The following is a 24,137-nucleotide window of genomic DNA, read 5'->3' as shown; positions in this document are numbered from 1 at the left end:
GATCGCCGTGCCCGACTGCCCGGAGCTGACCTTCGTGCCCCGCTGCGGATCGCCGTGCCCGACTGCCCGGAGCTGACCTTCGTGCCCCGCTGCGGATCGCCGTGCCCGGAGCAGCTGTATGATACCCCTGCATTCACCGCATTGCAGCCTTCCATATGTATACAGCTCAGCATTCTCACTATTGCTACATCAAAACAGAGAAGACGGTTTGCATGAAACTGCTCCAAACAATCCACTCAATGATACATGACTGGAATTTGGCTTTGTAGCAGCAGTTCTCCGCTCGTATGGACATGTCCTGACCGTGACCACCATCACGGATCACTCTCACCTGACTCGTACATACCCCGGCTGTCCTGTTAACTCCCATGGAAAGTTACCTGGATTCTTGAACGATTCGACTAACATTTTGAAATTGAGTTTATTGGAGCTGAGTCCGGCCGTTACATCCTCAATTCTCCACAGATCCTTCTGCAGCTGAGTCCTGTCCTGATCCAAGAGATGACAAATGATAAGATCAGCGCACAGGCTGACAACTCAACCCGACGAGAGCAGCCGCTGCTCGCAATGACGTCAGACCTCTGGTCTCGTATGACACAAAAAACGGAAAACAATCAGGACTGATTACCTGAGAAGACGGTGAGCGCTTCATCTGTTCCTGCAACCACTGTCTCAAATGAGTCACATCCGTCTCCAGCCGCAAATACTCGTTCCAGGAGTTCTCCATATCCTGCGCACAGACACAACACAGGTCACTGCTGGCCCTGGCGTCCATATCATGGGCACTTACAGAAGAACACGCACCGTGGAGACTTTGGACATTTCAGCTCGGATCTGGACTAAGTCCTCCTGCAGGAGACGCTGCTGGTAGGAGATCTTCTCCGTGTGCTGCGGCTGATCCTTGTACTGATCCAACTGTCTGTGCAAAACCTCCAGGACCGTTTCAAGTTTGTCCTGTAAAATAAGATTAAGATCCGTGTCGGCTCAAAGAATATCTCCGGCCATTAGGGGTCACCCGATGCCTCTCTCCAAGTAACAAGAATGAAGAAAAGCAATTGAGAAAACGGATATCTGCTGAATTCAGGCAGTTCCTGGAGATTGTCCTGCAGATTGTCCAGCCGAGCGTGCACCAGTGGCCCTTACCATCGGCACATTGCTACCAGCGACTGCCAGTCATGGACATCGGACAAATATGGTTGTTGCCCAGCACCAATTTTCGGCAATACTTGAAAAATTAGTTATTCATGCTGAATTTCAGATTTGCACGCCATTAGTAGAAGCCCTGTTCAGATCCTGGATCATGACAGAAGCCCCCTGAGGTCAGGAATGAAGAAAAAAGGCCCAGAGGTCCAGTCCCCCTAAAGACGTCCGGGACAAAGTCAGACGTTCCACCAAGGTCTCAGATAAAGACAGAAGCCCCTCCACCCTGATATCCAGGATAAAAACAGATGTCCCACCCTGGTCACAGAGCAAAACAGGATCTGTGCAGGATACAAATTACAACAGAAGCCCCGGATGACCAGCTACTCACTGCAGAAACAAAGCAATGAGGGGCCGTCACTGACCTCACAAAGTACATGGGTAATAGACCGAAGAAAATCACACATTGTATGAAATATCATTAAAATGCCACCAACCTGCGGCTGCACCACACAGAACACAAAACAAATACCCAATACAAAAAAAAACACTACAAATATTGTGTCACCCCTCCTCACATGTAACGAACGCGCCATAACAATAAATAATAATAATAATAATAATAAATACCAATACAAAAAAAACACTACAAATATTATGTAACCCTCCTCACATGTAACGAACGCGCCATAACAATAAATAATAATAATAATAAATACCAATACAAAAACACTACAAATATTATGTAACCCTCCTCACATGTAACGAACACGCCATAACAAATAATAATAACAAATACCCAATACAAAACACAATACAAATATTATGTAACCCTCCTCACATGTAACGAACACGCCATAACAAATAATAATAACAAATACCCAATACAAAAACACAATACAAATATTATGTAACCCTCCTCACATGTAACGAACGCGCCATAACAAATAATAATAACAAATACCCAATACAAAAACACTACAAATATTATGTACACCCCTCCTCACATGTAACGAACGCGCCATAACAATAAATAATAATAATAATAAATACCAATACAAAAACACTACAAATATTATGTAACCCTCCTCACATGTAACGAACGCGCCATAACAATAAATAATAATAATAACAAATACCAATACAAAAACACTACAAATATTATGTAACCCCTCCTCACATGTAACGAACGCGCCATAACAATAAATAATAATAATAATAAATACCAATACAAAAACACTACAAATATTATGTAACCCTCCTCACATGTAACGAACGCGCCATAACAATAAATAATAATAACAAATACCCAATACAAAAACACTACAAATATTATGTCACCTCTCCTCACATGTAACGAACGCGCCATAACAATAAATAATAATAATAATAATAATAAATACCAATACAAAAACACAATACAAATATTATGTCACCCCTCCTCACATGTAACGAACGCGCCATAACAATAAATAATAATAACAAATACCCAATACAAAAACACTACAAATATTATGTAACCCTCCTCACATGTAACGAACGCGCCATAACAATAAATAATAATAACAAATACCCAATACAAAAACACTACAAATATTATGTGTCATGATCCCAATGGCAGGGGATCACAAAAAGGACAAGCACAGATACAAACAAGCTCTAGGGCGATGGAACCTGAGCTGACCGCGACCCTGAACCTAACACACAAATAAAAGTAGCCGGGGAACGTGCCTACGATGATCCTAGACGTCTCGCTCCAGCCGAAGATCTAACTTCCCCTATCAGAAGAAACACAGACCTCTCTTGCCTCCAGAGAAATACCCCACAGCAAATAGCAGCCCCCCACATATAATGACGGTGAAATGAGAGGAAAGCACATACGTAGTATGAAAACAATTTCAGCAAAATGAGGCCCGCTAAAGCTAGATAGCAGAGGATACAAAAGTGAACTGCGCGGTCAGCGAAAAACCCTTCAAAAAACCATCCTGAAATTACTTGAACTCATGTGCCAACTCATGGTACATGAAAAGCAATTTCAGCCCACTAGAGCAACCAGCAGCAGAGAATCACATATCTGCAGGCTGGACTAAAAACCAAATAAAGCAAAACACAAAACAGGAAAATCCAAACTTAGCTTGTCCAGAAGGTTCTAGGAGCAGGGAGCAGAGGTAACAAGACACACTGGATACATTGATAACCGGCGAGGAAATGCCAGCAAAGCCAGGTTAAATAGGAAACTCCCATATGCTGATGGAACAGGTGGAACCCAGAAACCCAGGAAAGACAAGTCACCCAGTACCATCAGTAACCACCAGAGGGAGCCCAAAAACAGAACTCACAACAGTACCCCCCCCTTGAGGAGGGGTCACCGAACCCTCACGAGAACCACCAGGGCGACCAGGATGAGCCCTATGAAAAGCGCGAACCAAATCATAAGCATGAACATCCGAGGCAACCACCCAAGAATTATCCTCCTGACCATAACCCTTCCACTTGACCAAATACTGGAGTTTCCGTCTGGAAACACGAGAATCCAAGATCTTCTCCACAACATACTCCAATTCTCCCTCCACCAGCACTGGAGCAGGAGGCTCAAGAGAAGGAACAACAGGTACCTCATACTTCCGCAACAACGACCGATGAAACACATTATGAATAGCAAACGATGCCGGGAGATCCAAACGAAACGACACAGGGTTAAGAATTTCCAAGATCCTATAGGGACCGATGAACCGAGGCTTGAACTTAGGAGAAGAGACCTTCATAGGAACAAAACGAGAAGACAACCACACCAAGTCACCAACAAGAAGTCGAGGACCCACGCGGCGACGGCGATTAGCAGACTGCTGAGCCTTCTCCTGGGACAACTTCAAATTGTCCACCACATGACTCCAAATCCGATGCAACCTATCCACCACCATGTCCACTCCAGGACAATCAGAAGGTTCCACCTGACCAGAGGAAAAACGAGGATGAAACCCCGAATTACAAAAGAAAGGAGAAACCAAGGTAGCAGAACTAGCCCGATTATTAAGCGCAAACTCGGCCAGCGGCAAAAAGGTAACCCAGTCATCCTGATCAGCAGAAACAAAACACCTTAAATAAGTTTCCAAGGTCTGATTAGTTCGTTCAGTCTGGCCATTCGTCTGAGGATGGAATGCAGACGAAAAGGACAAATCAATGCCCATCTTAGCACAGAAAGTCCGCCAAAATCTAGACACAAACTGGGATCCCCTGTCAGAAACGATGTTCTCAGGAATCCCATGCAAACGAACCACATTCTGAAAAAACAGAGGGACCAACTCAGAGGAGGAAGGCAACTTAGGCAAGGGTACCAGATGAACCATTTTAGAAAAGCGATCAAACACAACCCAGATGACGGACATTTTTTGAGAGACAGGGAGATCCGAAATAAAGTCCATGGAAATGTGCGTCCAAGGCCTCTTCGGGATAGGCAAAGGTGACAACAATCCACTGGCCCGAGAACAGCAAGGCTTAGCCCGAGCACAAACCTCACAAGACTGCACAAAAGAACGCACATCCCTCGACAAGGAAGGCCACCAAAAAGACCTGGCCACCAAGTCTCTAGTACCAAATATTCCAGGATGACCTGCCAACGCAGAAGAATGGACCTCGGAGATGACTCTACTGGTCCAATTATCCGGAACAAACAGTCTCTCAGGCGGACAACGATCAGGTTTAGCCACCTGAAACTCCTGCAAAGCACGTCGCAAGTCTGGGGAGACAGCAGACAAAATCACCCCATCCCTAAGGATACCAGAGGGCTCAGAATTTCCAAGGGAGTCAGGCACAAAACTCCTAGAAAGAGCATCCGCCTTCACATTCTTTGAACCTGGCAGGTATGAAACCACAAAATTGAAACGAGAGAAAAACAGTGACCAACGAGCCTGTCTAGGATTCAGACGCCTGGCAGACTCAAGGTAAATCAAATTTTTGTGATCAGTCAAGACCACCACACGATGTCTAGCACCCTCTAGCCAATGACGCCACTCCTCAGGATTGGGCATTTGCATTGGCACCAGGGGACCCTGCGTTGCTTAATGCAGATGCGTTTTTTCTGGCAACTGTTGTGAGTTCTGTTTTTGGGCTCCCTCTGGTGGTTACTGATGGTACTGGGTGACTTGTCTTTCCTGGGTTTCTGGGTTCCACCTGTTCCATCAGCATATGGGAGTTTCCTATTTAACCTGGCTTTGCTGGCATTTCCTCGCCGGTTATCAATGTATCCAGTGTGTCTTGTTACCTCTGCTCCCTGCTCCTAGAACCTTCTGGACAAGCTAAGTTTGGATTTTCCTGTTTTGTGTTTTGCTTTATTTGGTTTTTAGTCCAGCCTGCAGATAGGTGATTCTCTGCTGCTGGTTGCTCTAGTGGGCTGAAATTGCTTTTCATGTACCATGAGTTGGCACATGAGTTCAAGTAATTTCAGGATGGTTTTTTGAAGGGTTTTTCGCTGACCGCGCAGTTCACTTTTGTATCCTCTGCTATCTAGCTTTAGCGGGCCTCATTTTGCTGAAATTGTTTTCATACTACGTATGTGCTTTCCTCTCATTTCACCGTCATTATATGTGGGGGGCTGCTATTTGCTGTGGGGTATTTCTCTGGAGGCAAGAGGTCTGTGTTTCTTCTGATAGGGGAAGTTAGATCTTCGGCTGGAGCGAGACGTCTAGGATCATCGTAGGCACGTTCCCCGGCTACTTTTATTTGTGTGTTAGGTTCAGGGTCGCGGTCAGCTCAGGTTCCATCGCCCTAGAGCTTGTTTGTATCTGTGCTTGTCCTTTTTGTGATCCCCTGCCATTGGGATCATGACAGTACTGTTGCGAGTTCTGTTTTTGGGCTCCCTCTGGTGGTTACTGATGGTACTGGGTGACTTGTCTTTCCTGGGTTTCTGGGTTCCACCTGTTCCATCAGCATATGGGAGTTTCCTATTTAACCTGGCTTTGCTGGCATTTCCTGGCCGGTTATACTGTCATGATCCCAATGGCAGGGGAATCACAAAAAGGACAAGCACAGATACAAACAAGCTCTAGGGCGATGGAACCTGAGCTGACCGCGACCCTGAACCTAACACACAAATAAAAGTAGCCGGGGAACGTGCCTACGATGATCCTAGACGTCTCGCTCCAGCCGAAGATCTAACTTCCCCTATCAGAAGAAACATAGACCTCTCTTGCCTCCAGAGAAATACCCCACAGCAAATAGCAGCCCCCCACATATAATGACGGTGAAATGAGAGGAAAGCACATACGTAGTATGAAAACAATTTCAGCAAAATGAGGCCCGCTAAAGCTAGATAGCAGAGGATACAAAAGTGAACTGCACGGTCAGCGAAAAACCCTTCAAAAAACCATCCTGAAATTACTTGAACTCATGTGCCAACTCATGGTACATGAAAAGCAATTTCAGCCCACTAGAGCAACCAGCAGCAGAGAATCACATATCTGCAGGCTGGACTAAAAACCAAATAAAGCAAAACACAAAACAGGAAAATCCAAACTTAGCTTGTCCAGAAGGTTCTAGGAGCAGGGAGCAGAGGTAACAAGACACACTGGATACATTGATAACCGGCGAGGAAATGCCAGCAAAGCCAGGTTAAATAGGAAACTCCCATATCCTGATGGAACAGGTGGAACCCAGAAACCCAGGAAAGACAAGTCACCCAGTACCATCAGTAACCACCAGAGGGAGCCCAAAAACAGAACTCACAACAATTATGTACCCCCTCACATGTAACGAACACGCCATAACAATAAATAATAATAACAATAACCAATACAAAAACACAATACAAATATTATGTAACCCCTCCTCACATGTAACGAACGCGCCATAACAATAAATAATAATAATAACAAATACCCAATACAAAAACACTACAAATATTATGTACACCCCTCCTCACATGTAACGAACACGCCATAACAATAAATAATAATAACAAATACCCAATACAAAAACACTACAAATATTATGTAACCCTCCTCACATGTAACGAACGCGCCATAACAATAAATAATAATAACAAATACCCAATACAAAAACACTACAAATATTATGTAACCCCTCCTCACATGTAACGAACACGCCATAACAATAAATAATAATAACAAATACACAATACAAAAACACTACAAATATTATGTAACCCTCCTCACATGTAACGAACACGCCATAACAATAAATAATAATAATAACAAATACCCAATACAAAAACACTACAAATATTATGTACCCCCTCCTCACATGTAACGAACGCGCCATAACAATAAATAATAATAATAACAAATACCCAATACAAAAACACTACAAATATTATGTAACCCCTCCTCACATGTAACGAACGCGCCATAACAATAAATAATAACAAATACCCAATACAAAAACACTACAAATATTATGTAACCCCTCCTCACATGTAACGAACGCGCCATAACAATAAATAATAACAATAACCAATACAAAAACACAATACAAATATTATGTACACCCTCCTCACATGTAACGAACGCGCCATAACAATAAATAATAACAATAACCAATACAAAAACACACTACAAATATTATGTAACCCTCCTCACATGTAACGAACGCGCCATAACAATAAATAATAATAACAAATACCCAATACAAAAACACTACAAATATTATGTAACCCCTCCTCACATGTAACGAACGCGCCATAACAATAAATAACAAATACCCAATACAAAAACAATACAAATATTATGTAACCCCTCCTCACATGTAACGAACGCGCCATAACAATAAGTAATAATAACAAATACCAATACAAAAACACTACAAATATTATGTACACCCCTCCTCACATGTAACGAACGCGCCATAACAATAAATAATAACAAATACCCAATACAAAAACACTACAAATATTATGTACACCCCTCCTCACATGTAACGAACGCGCCATAACAATAATAATAATAACAAATACCCAATACAAAAACACTACAAATATTATGTACCCCTCCTCACATGTAACGAACGCGCCATAACAATAAATAATAATAACAAATACCCAATACAAAAACACTACAAATATTATGTCACCCCTCCTCACATGTAACGAACGCGCCATAACAATAAATAATAACAAATACCCAATACAAAAACACTACAAATATTATGTACACCCTCCTCACATGTAACGAACGCGCCATAACAATAAATAATAATAACAAATACCCAATACAAAAACACTACAAATATTATGTACACCCCTCCTCACATGTAACGAACGCGCCATAACAATAAATAACAAATACCCAATACAAAAACACTACAAATATTATGTAACCCTCCTCACATGTAACGAACGCGCCATAACAATAAATAACAAATACCCAATACAAAAACAATACAAATATTATGTAACCCCTCCTCACATGTAACGAACGCGCCATAACAATAAGTAATAATAACAAATACCAATACAAAAACACTACAAATATTATGTAACCCTCCTCACATGTAACGAACGCGCCATAACAATAAATAACAAATACCCAATACAAAAACAATACAAATATTATGTAACCCCTCCTCACATGTAACGAACGCGCCATAACAATAAGTAATAATAACAAATACCAATACAAAAACACTACAAATATTATGTACACCCCTCCTCACATGTAACGAACGCGCCATAACAATAAATAATAACAAATACTCAATACAAAAACACTACAAATATTATGTACCCCCTCCTCACATGTAACGAACGCGCCATAACAATAAATAATAACAAATACCCAATACAAAAACACTACAAATATTATGTAACCCCTCCTCACATGTAACGAACGCGCCATAACAATAAATAATAACAAATACCCAATACAAAAACACTACAAATATTATGTAACCCTCCTCACATGTAACGAACGCGCCATAACAATAAATAATAATAACAAATACCCAATACAAAAACACTACAAATATTATGTAACCTCCTCACATGTAACGAACGCGCCATAACAATAAATAATAACAAATACCCAATACAAAAACACTACAAATATTATGTAACCCCTCCTCACATGTAACGAACGCACCATAACAATAAATAATAATAACAAATACCAATACAAAAACACTACAAATATTATGTACCCTCCTCACATGTAACGAACGCGCCATAACAATAAATAATAACAAATACCCAATACAAAAACACTACAAATATTATGTAACCCCTCCTCACATGTAACGAACGCGCCATAACAATAAATAATAATAATAACAAATACCCAATACAAAAACACTACAAATATTATGTACACCCCTCCTCACATGTAACGAACGCGCCATAACAATAAATAATAACAATAACAAATACCCAATACAAAAACACTACAAATATTATGTACACCCTCCTCACATGTAACGAACGCGCCATAACAATAAATAACAAATACCAATACAAAAACACTACAAATATTATGTACCCCCTCCTCACATGTAACGAACACGCCATAACAATAAATAATAATAATACAAAAACACTACAAATATTATGTAACCTCCTCACATGTAACGAACACGCCATAACAATAAATAACAAATACCCAATACAAAAACACTACAAATATTATGTACACCCTCCTCACATGTAACGAACGCGCCATAACAATAAATAACAAATACCCAATACAAAAACACTACAAATATTATGTAACCCCTCCTCACATGTAACGAACGCGCCATAACAATAAATAACAAATACCCAATACAAAAACACTACAAATATTATGTAACCTCCTCACATGTAACGAACGCGCCATAACAATAAATAATAACAAATACCCAATACAAAAACACTACAAATATTATGTAACCTCCTCACATGTAACGAACGCGCCATAACAATAAATAATAATAACAAATACCCAATACAAAAACACTACAAATATTATGTAACCCCTCCTCACATGTAACGAACACGCCATAACAATAAATAATAACAAATACCCAATACAAAAACACTACAAATATTATGTAACCTCCTCACATGTAACGAACACGCCATAACAATAAATAATAACAAATACCCAATACAAAAACACTACAAATATTATGTACCCCCTCCTCACATGTAACGAACGCGCCATAACAATAAATAACAAATACCCAATACAAAAACACTACAAATATTATGTAACCCCTCCTCACATGTAACGAACACGCCATAACAATAAATAATAACAAATACCCAATACAAAAACACTACAAATATTATGTACCCCCTCCTCACATGTAACGAACGCGCCATAACAATAAATAACAAATACCCAATACAAAAACACTACAAATATTATGTAACCTCCTCACATGTAACGAACGCGCCATAACAATAAATAATAATAACAAATACCCAATACAAAAACACTACAAATATTATGTACACCCTCCTCACATGTAACGAACGCGCCATAACAATAAATAATAACAAATACCCAATACAAAAACACTACAAATATTATGTAACCTCCTCACATGTAACGAACGCGCCATAACAATAAATAATAATAACAAATACCCAATACAAAAACACTACAAATATTATGTAACCCCTCCTCACATGTAACGAACGCGCCATAACAATAAATAATAACAATAACAAATACCCAATACAAAAACACTACAAATATTATGTACCCCCTCCTCACATGTAACGAACGCGCCATAACAATAAATAATAATAACAAATACCCAATACAAAAACACTACAAATATTATGTACCCCCTCCTCACATGTAACGAACGCGCCATAACAATAAATAATAATAACAAATACCCAATACAAAAACACTACAAATATTATGTACACCCTCCTCACATGTAACGAACGCGCCATAACAATAAATAATAACAAATACCCAATACAAAAACACTACAAATATTATGTAACCTCCTCACATGTAACGAACGCGCCATAACAATAAATAATAATAACAAATACCCAATACAAAAACACTACAAATATTATGTAACCCCTCCTCACATGTAACGAACGCGCCATAACAATAAATAATAACAATAACAAATACCCAATACAAAAACACTACAAATATTATGTACCCCCTCCTCACATGTAACGAACGCGCCATAACAATAAATAATAATAACAAATACCCAATACAAAAACACTACAAATATTATGTAACCCCTCCTCACATGTAACGAACGCGCCATAACAATAAATAATAACAATAACAAATACCCAATACAAAAACACTACAAATATTATGTAACCCCTCCTCACATGTAACGAACGCGCCATAACAATAAATAACAAATACCCAATACAAAAACAATACAAATATTATGTAACCCCTCCTCACATGTAACGAACGCGCCATAACAATAAGTAATAATAACAAATACCAATACAAAAACACTACAAATATTATGTACACCCCTCCTCACATGTAACGAACGCGCCATAACAATAAATAATAACAAATACCCAATACAAAAACACTACAAATATTATGTACCCCCTCCTCACATGTAACGAACGCGCCATAACAATAAATAATAATAACAAATACCCAATACAAAAACACTACAAATATTATGTACACCCCTCCTCACATGTAACGAACGCGCCATAACAATAAATAATAACAAATACCCAATACAAAAACACTACAAATATTATGTACCCCCTCCTCACATGTAACGAACGCGCCATAACAATAATAATAATAACAAATACCCAATACAAAAACACTACAAATATTATGTCACCCCTCCTCACATGTAACGAACGCGCCATAACAATAAATAATAACAAATACCCAATACAAAAACACTACAAATATTATGTACACCCTCCTCACATGTAACGAACGCGCCATAACAATAAATAATAATAACAAATACCCAATACAAAAACACTACAAATATTATGTACACCCCTCCTCACATGTAACGAACGCGCCATAACAATAAATAACAAATACCCAATACAAAAACACTACAAATATTATGTCACCCCTCCTCACATGTAACGAACGCGCCATAACAATAAATAATAACAAATACCAATACAAAAACACTACAAATATTATGTACACCCTCCTCACATGTAACGAACGCGCCATAACAATAAGTAATAATAACAAATACCAATACAAAAACACTACAAATATTATGTAACCCCTCCTCACATGTAACGAACGCGCCATAACAATAAGTAATAATAACAAATACCAATACAAAAACACTACAAATATTATGTACACCCCTCCTCACATGTAACGAACGCGCCATAACAATAAATAATAACAAATACCCAATACAAAAACACTACAAATATTATGTACCCCCTCCTCACATGTAACGAACGCGCCATAACAATAAATAATAATAACAAATACCCAATACAAAAACACTACAAATATTATGTACACCCCTCCTCACATGTAACGAACGCGCCATAACAATAAATAATAACAAATACCCAATACAAAAACACTACAAATATTATGTACACCCTCCTCACATGTAACGAACGCGCCATAACAATAAATAATAATAACAAATACCCAATACAAAAACACTACAAATATTATGTACACCCCTCCTCACATGTAACGAACGCGCCATAACAATAAATAACAAATACCCAATACAAAAACACTACAAATATTATGTCACCCCTCCTCACATGTAACGAACGCGCCATAACAATAAATAATAACAAATACCCAATACAAAAACACTACAAATATTATGTACACCCTCCTCACATGTAACGAACGCGCCATAACAATAAATAATAATAACAAATACCCAATACAAAAACACTACAAATATTATGTAACCTCCTCACATGTAACGAACGCGCCATAACAATAAATAATAATAATAACAAATACCCAATACAAAAACACTACAAATATTATGTAACCCTCCTCACATGTAACGAACGTGCCATAACAATAAGTAATAATAACAAATACCAATACAAAAACACTACAAATATTATGTAACCCTCCTCACATGTAACGAACGCACCATAACAATAAATAATAATAACAAATACCCAATACAAAAACACTACAAATATTATGTACCCCTCCTCACATGTAATGAACACGCCATAACAATAAATAATAACAAATACCCAATACAAAAACACTACAAATATTATGTACACCCCTCCTCACATGTAACGAACGCGCCATAACAATAAATAACAAATACCCAATACAAAAACAATACAAATATTATGTAACCCCTCCTCACATGTAACGAACGCGCCATAACAATAAGTAATAATAACAAATACCAATACAAAAACACTACAAATATTATGTAACCCTCCTCACATGTAACGAACGCACCATAACAATAAATAATAATAACAAATACCCAATACAAAAACACTACAAATATTATGTACCCCTCCTCACATGTAATGAACACGCCATAACAATAAATAATAACAAATACCCAATACAAAAACACTACAAATATTATGTACCCTCCTCACATGTAACGAACGCGCCATAACAATAAATAATAACAAATACCCAATACAAAAACACTACAAATATTATGTACACCCCTCCTCACATGTAACGAACGTGCCATAACAATAAGTAATAACAAATACCCAATACAAAAACACTACAAATATTATGTAACCCTCCTCACATGTAACGAACGCGCCATAACAATAAATAATAACAATAACAAATACCCAATACAAAAACACTACAAATATTATGTACACCCTCCTCACATGTAACGAACGCGCCATAACAATAAATAATAATAACAAATACCCAATACAAAAACACTACAAATATTATGTAACCTCCTCACATGTAACGAACACGCCATAACAATAAATAACAAATACCCAATACAAAAACACTACAAATATTATGTAACCCTCCTCACATGTAACGAACACGCCATAACAATAAATAATAATAATACAAAAACACTACAAATATTATGTAACCTCCTCACATGTAACGAACACGCCATAACAATAAATAACAAATACCCAATACAAAAACACTACAAATATTATGTAACCTCCTCACATGTAACGAACGCGCCATAACAATAAATAATAATAACAAATACCCAATACAAAAACACTACAAATATTATGTACCCCCTCCTCACATGTAACGAACGCGCCATAACAATAAATAACAAATACCCAATACAAAAACACTACAAATATTATGTAACCCTCCTCACATGTAACGAACGCGCCATAACAATAAATAATAATAACAAATACCCAATACAAAAACACTACAAATATTATGTAACCTCCTCACATGTAACGAACACGCCATAACAATAAATAACAAATACCCAATACAAAAACACTACAAATATTATGTAACCCTCCTCACATGTAACGAACACGCCATAACAATAAATAATAATAATACAAAAACACTACAAATATTATGTAACCTCCTCACATGTAACGAACACGCCATAACAATAAATAACAAATACCCAATACAAAAACACTACAAATATTATGTAACCTCCTCACATGTAACGAACGCGCCATAACAATAAATAATAATAACAAATACCCAATACAAAAACACTACAAATATTATGTACCCCCTCCTCACATGTAACGAACGCGCCATAACAATAAATAACAAATACCCAATACAAAAACACTACAAATATTATGTAACCTCCTCACATGTAACGAACGCGCCATAACAATAAATAATAACAAATACCCAATACAAAAACACTACAAATATTATGTACACCCTCCTCACATGTAACGAACACGCCATAACAATAAATAATAACAAATACCCAATACAAAAACACTACAAATATTATGTAACCCTCCTCACATGTAACGAACACGCCATAACAATAAATAATAACAAATACCCAATACAAAAACACTACAAATATTATGTAACCTCCTCACATGTAACGAACGCGCCATAACAATAAATAATAACAAATACCCAATACAAAAACACTACAAATATTATGTACCCTCTCCTCACATGTAACGAACGCGCCATAACAATAAATAATAATAACAAATACCAATACAAAAACACTACAAATATTATGTACACCCTCCTCACATGTAACGAACGCGCCATAACAATAAATAATAATAACAAATACCAATACAAAAACACTACAAATATTATGTAACCTCCTCACATGTAACGAACGCGCCATAACAATAAATAATAATAACAAATACCCAATACAAAAACACTACAAATATTATGTAACCCTCCTCACATGTAACGAACGCGCCATAACAATAAATAATAACAATAACAAATACCCAATACAAAAACACTACAAATATTATGTACCCCCTCCTCACATGTAACGAACGCGCCATAACAATAAATAATAATAACAAATACCCAATACAAAAACACTACAAATATTATGTACCCCCTCCTCACATGTAACGAACGCGCCATAACAATAAATAATAACAAATACCCAATACAAAAACACTACAAATATTATGTAACCTCCTCACATGTAACGAACGCGCCATAACAATAAATAATAATAACAAATACCAATACAAAAACACTACAAATATTATGTACCCCCTCCTCACATGTAACGAACACGCCATAACAATAAATAATAATAACAAATACCAATACAAAAACACTACAAATATTATGTAACCTCCTCACATGTAACGAACGCGCCATAACAATAAATAATAATAACAAATACCAATACAAAAACACTACAAATATTATGTACCCCCTCCTCACATGTAACGAACGCGCCATAACAATAAATAATAATAACAAATACCAATACAAAAACACTACAAATATTATGTAACCTCCTCACATGTAACGAACGCGCCATAACAATAAATAATAATAACAAATACCCAATACAAAAACACTACAAATATTATGTAACCCTCCTCACATGTAACGAACGCGCCATAACAATAAATAATAACAATAACAAATACCCAATACAAAAACACTACAAATATTATGTACCCCCTCCTCACATGTAACGAACGCGCCATAACAATAAATAATAATAACAAATACCCAATACAAAAACACTACAAATATTATGTACCCCCTCCTCACATGTAACGAACGCGCCATAACAATAAATAATAACAAATACCCAATACAAAAACACTACAAATATTATGTAACCTCCTCACATGTAACGAACGCGCCATAACAATAAATAATAATAACAAATACCAATACAAAAACACTACAAATATTATGTACCCCCTCCTCACATGTAACGAACACGCCATAACAATAAATAATAACAAATACCCAATACAAAAACACTACAAATATTATGTAACCTCCTCACATGTAACGAACGCGCCATAACAATAAATAATAATAACAAATACCCAATACAAAAACACTACAAATATTATGTACCCCCTCCTCACATGTAACGAACACGCCATAACAATAAATAATAATAACAAATACCAATACAAAAACACTACAAATATTATGTAACCCTCCTCACATGTAACGAACGCGCCATAACAATAAATAATAATAACAAATACCAATACAAAAACACTACAAATATTATGTACCCCCTCCTCACATGTAACGAACACGCCATAACAATAAATAATAATAACAAATACCAATACAAAAACACTACAAATATTATGTAACCCTCCTCACATGTAACGAACGCGCCATAACAATAAATAATAATAACAAATACCAATACAAAAACACTACAAATATTATGTACCCCCTCCTCACATGTAACGAACACGCCATAACAATAAATAATAATAACAAATACCCAATACAAATACACTACAAATATTATGTACACCCTCCTCACATGTAACGAACGCGCCATAACAATAAATAATAATAATAATAAATACCAATACAAAAACACTACAAATATTATGTAACCCTCCTCACATGTAACGAACGCGCCATAACAATAAATAATAATAACAAATACCAATACAAAAACACTACAAATATTATGTACACCCTCCTCACATGTAACGAACGCGCCATAACAATAAATAATAATAATAAGAAATACCCAATACAAAAACACTACAAATATTATGTACACCCCTCCTCACATGTAACGAACGCGCCATAACAATAAATAATAATAATAACAAATACCCAATACAAAAACACTACAAATATTATGTACCCCCTCCTCACATGTAACGAACGCGCCATAACAATAAATAATAATAATAACAAATACCAATACAAAAACACTACAAATATTATGTAACCCTCCTCACATGTAACGAACGTGCCATAACAATAAATAATAATAATAACAAATACCCAATACAAAAACAATACAAATATTATGTACCCCCTCCTCACATGTAACGAACGCGCCATAACAATAAATAATAATAATAACAAATACCAATACAAATACACTACAAATATTATGTAACCCCTCCTCACATGTAACGAACGCGCCATAACAATAAATAATAATAATAACAAATACCCAATACAAAAACACTACAAATATTATGTAACCCCTCCTCACATGTAACGAACGCGCCATAACAATAAATAATAACAAATACCCAATACAAAAACACTACAATTATTATGTAACCCCTCCTCACATGTAACGAACACGCCATAACAATAAATAATAATAATAACAAATACCCAATACAAAAACAATACAAATATTATGTACCCCCTCCTCACATGTAACGAACGCGCCATAACAATAAATAATAATAATAACAAATACCAATACAAATACACTACAAATATTATGTAACCCCTCCTCACATGTAACGAACGCGCCATAACAATAAATAATAATAATAACAAATACCCAATACAAAAACACTACAAATATTATGTAACCCCTCCTCACATGTAACGAACACGCCATAACAATAAATAACAAATACCCAATACAAAAACACTACAAATATTATGTAACCCCTCCTCACATGTAACGAACGCGCCATAACAATAAATAATAACAAATAACCAATACAAAAACAATACAAATATTATGTAACCTCCTCACATGTAACGAACACGCCATAACAATAAATAATAACAAATACCCAATACAAAAACACTACAAATATTATGTAACCCCTCCTCACATGTAACGAACGCGCCATAACAATAAATAATAACAAATACCCAATACAAAAACACTACAAATATTATGTAACCCCTCCTCACATGTAACGAACACGCCATAACAATAAATAATAACAAATACCCAATACAAAAACACTACAAATATTATGTAACCCCTCCTCACATGTAACGAACGCGCCATAACAATAATAATAATAACAAATACCAATACAAAAACACTACAAATATTATGTACCCCCTCCTCACATGTAACGAACGCGCCATAACAATAATAATAATAACAAATACCAATACAAAAACACTACAAATATTATGTACACCCTCCTCACATGTAACGAACGCACCATAACAATAAATAATAATAATAACAAATACCAATACAAAAACACTACAAATATTATGTAACCCTCCTCACATGTAACGAACACGCCATAACAATAAATAATAATAACAAATACCCAATACAAAAACACTACAAATATTATGTAACCCCTCCTCACATGTAACGAACGCGCCATAACAATAAATAATAATAATAACAAATACCCAATACAAAAACACTACAAATATTATGTACACCCTCCTCACATGTAACGAACGTGCCATAACAATAAGTAATAACAACAAGTACCCAATACAAAAACACTACAAATATTATGTAACCCCTCCTCACATGTAACGAACGCGCCATAACAATAAATAATAATAATAACAAATACCAATACAAAAACACTACAAATATTATGTAACCCTCCTCACATGTAACGAACGCGCCATAACAATAAATAATAATAACAAATACCCAATACAAAAACACTACAAATATTATGTCACCCCTCCTCACATGTAACGAACGCGCCATAACAATAATAATAATAATAACAAATACCCAATACAAAAACACTACAAATATTATGTACCCCCTCCTCACATGTAACGAACGCGCCATAACAATAAATAATAACAAATACCCAATACAAAAACACTACAAATATTATGTAACCCCTCCTCACATGTAACGAACGCGCCATAACAATAAATAATAACAAATACCCAATACAAAAACACTACAAATATTATGTAACCCCTCCTCACATGTAACGAACGCGCCATAACAATAATAATAATAATAACAAATACCCAATACAAAAACACTACAAATATTATGTAACCCTCCTCACATGTAACGAACGCGCCATAACAATAAATAATAATAATAACAAATACCCAATACAAAAACACTACAAATATTATGTACACCCTCCTCACATGTAACGAACGCACCATAACAATAAATAATAATAATAACAAATACCAATACAAAAACACTACAAATATTATGTAACCCCTCCTCACATGTAACGAACGCGCCATAACAATAAATAATAATAATAACAAATACCCAATACAAAAACACTACAAATATTATGTAACCCCTCCTCACATGTAACGAACGCACCATAACAATAAATAATAATAATAATAAATACCAATACAAAAACACTACAAATATTATGTAACCCTCCTCACATGTAACGAACACGCCATAACAATAAATAATAATAACAAATACCCAATACAAAAACACTACAAATATTATGTAACCCCTCCTCACATGTAACGAACGCGCCATAACAATAAATAATAATAATAACAAATACCCAATACAAAAACACTACAAATATTATGTAACCCCTCCTCACATGTAACGAACGCGCCATAACAATAAGTAATAACAACAAGTACCCAATACAAAAACACTACAAATATTATGTACACCCTCCTCACATGTAACGAACGCGCCATAACAATAAATAATAATAATAACAAATACCCAATACAAAAACACTACAAATATTATGTAACCCCTCCTCACATGTAACGAACGCGCCATAACAATAAATAATAATAACAAATACCCAATACAAAAACACTACAAATATTATGTACCCCTCCTCACATGTAACGAACGTGCCATAACAATAAGTAATAACAACAAGTACCCAATACAAAAACACTACAAATATTATGTAACCCCTCCTCACATGTAACGAACGCGCCATAACAATAAATAATAACAAATACCCAATACAAAAACACTACAAATATTATGTAACCCCTCCTCACATGTAACGAACGCGCCATAACAATAAATAATAACAAATACCCAATACAAAAACACTACAAATATTATGTAACCCTCCTCACATGTAACGAACGCGCCATAACAATAAATAATAATAACAAATACCCAATACAAAAACACTACAAATATTATGTAACCCCTCCTCACATGTAACGAACGCGCCATAACAATAAATAATAACAAATACCCAATACAAAAACACTACAAATATTATGTAACCCCTCCTCACATGTAACGAACGCGCCATAACAATAAATAATAACAAATACCCAATACAAAAACACTACAAATATTATGTAACCCCTCCTCACATGTAACGAACGCGCCATAACAATAAATAATAACAAATACCCAATACAAAAACACTACAAATATTATGTAACCCCTCCTCACATGTAACGAACGCGCCATAACAATAAATAATAATAATAACAAATACCCAATACAAAAACACTACAAATATTATGTACCCCTCCTCACATGTAACGAACGTGCCATAACAATAAGTAATAACAACAAGTACCCAATACAAAAACACTACAAATATTATGTAACCCCTCCTCACATGTAACGAACGCGCCATAACAATAAATAATAACAAATACCCAATACAAAAACACTACAAATATTATGTAACCCCTCCTCACATGTAACGAACGCGCCATAACAATAAATAATAACAAATACCCAATACAAAAACACTACAAATATTATGTAACCCCTCCTCACATGTAACGAACGCGCCATAACAATAAATAATAACAAATACCCAATACAAAAACACTACAAATATTATGTAACCCCTCCTCACATGTAACGAACGCGCCATAACAATAAATAATAACAAATACCCAATACAAAAACACTACAAATATTATGTAACCCTCCTCACATGTAACGAACGCGCCATAACAATAAATAATAATAACAAATACCCAATACAAAAACACTACAAATATTATGTACCCCTCCTCACATGTAACGAACGTGCCATAACAATAAGTAATAACAACAAGTACCCAATACAAAAACACTACAAATATTATGTAACCTCCTCACATGTAACGAACACGCCATAACAATAAATAATAACAAATACCCAATACAAAAACACTACAAATATTATGTACCCCCTCCTCACATGTAACGAACGCGCCATAACAATAAATAATAACAAATACCCAATACAAAAACACTACAAATATTATGTACCCCCTCCTCACATGTAACGAACGCGCCATAACAATAAATAATAACAAATACCCAATACAAAAACACTACAAATATTATGTACCCCCTCCTCACATGTAACGAACGCGCCATAACAATAAATAATAACAAATACCCAATACAAAAACACTACAAATATTATGTACCCCCTCCTCACATGTAACGAACACGCCATAACAATAAATAATAACAAATACCCAATACAAAAACACTACAAATATTATGTAACCCTCCTCACATGTAACGAACGCGCCATAACAATAAATAATAATAACAAATACCCAATACAAAAACACTACAAATATTATGTACCCCTCCTCACATGTAACGAACGTGCCATAACAATAAGTAATAACAACAAGTACCCAATACAAAAACACTACAAATATTATGTAACCCTCCTCACATGTAACGAACGCGCCATAACAATAAATAATAATAATAACAAATACCAATACAAAAACACTACAAATATTATGTACCCCCTCCTCACATGTAACGAACGTGCCATAACAATAAATAATAACAAATACCCAATACAAAAACACTACAAATATTATGTAACCTCCTCACATGTAACGAACGCGCCATAACAATAAGTAATAACAACAAGTACCCAATACAAAAACACTACAAATATTATGTAACCCCTCCTCACATGTAACGAACGCGCCATAACAATAAGTAATAATAACAAATACCACCGTGAAAAACTAGTGTGCGAGATGGAAAATCCCTACAAGATACCTATGCTGGTGTCTACCTATCTGCGGGGGTTGGCGCCCTAAGGGATACGATTCTGGCGCCCCCGCTCAGCGGCGGCTGACCCGAGGGTCCCTAATTGACCCCAACGATCCAAATGGGTCCCTCTGCCCACACAAAAATGAACTAAAGGTGCCCCTACAACTCTAGACATAGATCACACCTATCAATAGGGAATCCTGTACCCCACCGTGCAATAAAAACATTAGAGAACATGACATATGACATAATTCATGACCTAATACGGTTACCAGTTGGTATATGCCTGGGGACGATGTCACATTTGAGGCAAAACAGACATTAGGCTGACGGCACCTCACCTGGCCATGAGTATCCTCGAACTCGGACATGAGCGTGGTGCATATATATATATATATATATATATATATATATATATATATATATATATTACACCACATGAGCACCACGCTCATGTCCTCTTATATATATATATATAGGATAGGGGTTGTTGGGAGAGTCTACCAGCATAACATCACATATACTATATGCATAGAGATAGATAGATAGATAGATAGATAGAGATAGATAGAGATAGATAGACATATAGATATATATAGGGTAGGGGTTGTTGGGAGAGTCTACCAGCATAACATCACATATACCAACTGGTAACCGTATTAGGTCATGAATTATGTCATATGTCATGTTCTCTAATGTTTTTATTGCACGGTGGGGTACAGGATTCCCTATTGATAGGTGTGATCTATGTCTAGAGTTGTAGGGGCACCTTTAGTTCATTTTTGTGTGGGCAGAGGGACCCATTTGGATCGTTGGGGTCAATTAGGGACCCTCGGGTCAGCCGCCGCTGAGCGAGGGCGCCAGAATCGTATCCCTTAGGGCGCCAACCCCCGCAGATAGGTAGACACCAGCATAGGTATCTTGTAGGGATTTTCTATCTCCCACACTAGTTTTTTCACGGTGGTATTTGTTTTGTGTTCTGCGCAGTCACTGACCTTATTGTCCTTCAGAGCACGGATCTTGTCTTCCAGGTCCTGCAGAATCCGATCTTGTTCGCACAGGATACTAAGCTTCACCTACAAGAGACCAGCAAACATATGAGAGCAACTGACGTATACAAGAGAGAGAAAGAAAATTAAGGCGAGAGAGCGGGCGACGGGAGGTAGGCGAGAGAGCGGGCGACGGGAGGTAGGCGAGAGAGCGGGCGACGGGAGGTAGGCGAGAGAGCGGGCGACGGGAGGTAGGCGAGAGAGCGGGCGACGGGAGGTAGGCGAGAGAGCGGGCGACGGGAGGTAGGCGAGAGAGCGGGCGACGGGAGGTAGGCGAGAGAGCGGGCGACGGGAGGTAGGCGAGAGAGCGGGCGACGGGAGGTAGGCGAGAGAGCGGGCGACGGGAGGTAGGCGAGAGAGCGGGCGACGGGAGGTAGGCGAGAGAGCGGGCGACGGGAGGTAGGCGAGAGAAGGAGAGCGATAACAGATGGGAGGGTGAAAAATGTTAAATACACATCAGATAAGAGCTGTAGGAGGCAGTGGGGAAACACCATTACTGCTTGTGCTGAGGATATGGGCCCTAGGAGTACTCAGGAGCCGCCATGTTCCATGCTCCTCATGTATGGCTCACTTGCCCCGATGCACAACAATAACGGATGATCAGGTAACACCAATCACAATTCTGATACATTTTGCAGGATTTGAGTT

The 24,137-nt window shown here is 37.0% G+C and overlaps 1 protein-coding gene across 14 annotated transcripts in view; it reads right to left on the bottom strand.

Moving 5' to 3' along the window:
• PLEKHA7 (pleckstrin homology domain containing A7) overlaps positions 1-24,137 on the bottom strand; it is a 273,292-nt gene that overhangs the window by 67,941 nt on the left and 181,214 nt on the right. For all 14 annotated transcript variants that reach the window (XM_069738520.1, XM_069738522.1, XM_069738521.1 and 11 more), the window contains 4 exons: positions 23,436-23,516; positions 805-954; positions 629-730; positions 381-489 (listed from right to left, as the gene is read on the bottom strand). In XM_069738520.1, the coding sequence (XP_069594621.1) occupies positions 381-489; positions 629-730; positions 805-954; positions 23,436-23,516 (442 nt within the window). The remainder of the gene's footprint in view (positions 1-380; positions 490-628; positions 731-804; positions 955-23,435; positions 23,517-24,137) is intronic.

This window comes from Ranitomeya imitator, chromosome 9, assembly GCF_032444005.1.
Source record: "Ranitomeya imitator isolate aRanImi1 chromosome 9, aRanImi1.pri, whole genome shotgun sequence".
Taxonomy (NCBI): Eukaryota; Metazoa; Chordata; class Amphibia; order Anura; family Dendrobatidae; genus Ranitomeya; species Ranitomeya imitator.
This window is presented reverse-complemented; position numbering and strand designations above follow the sequence as displayed.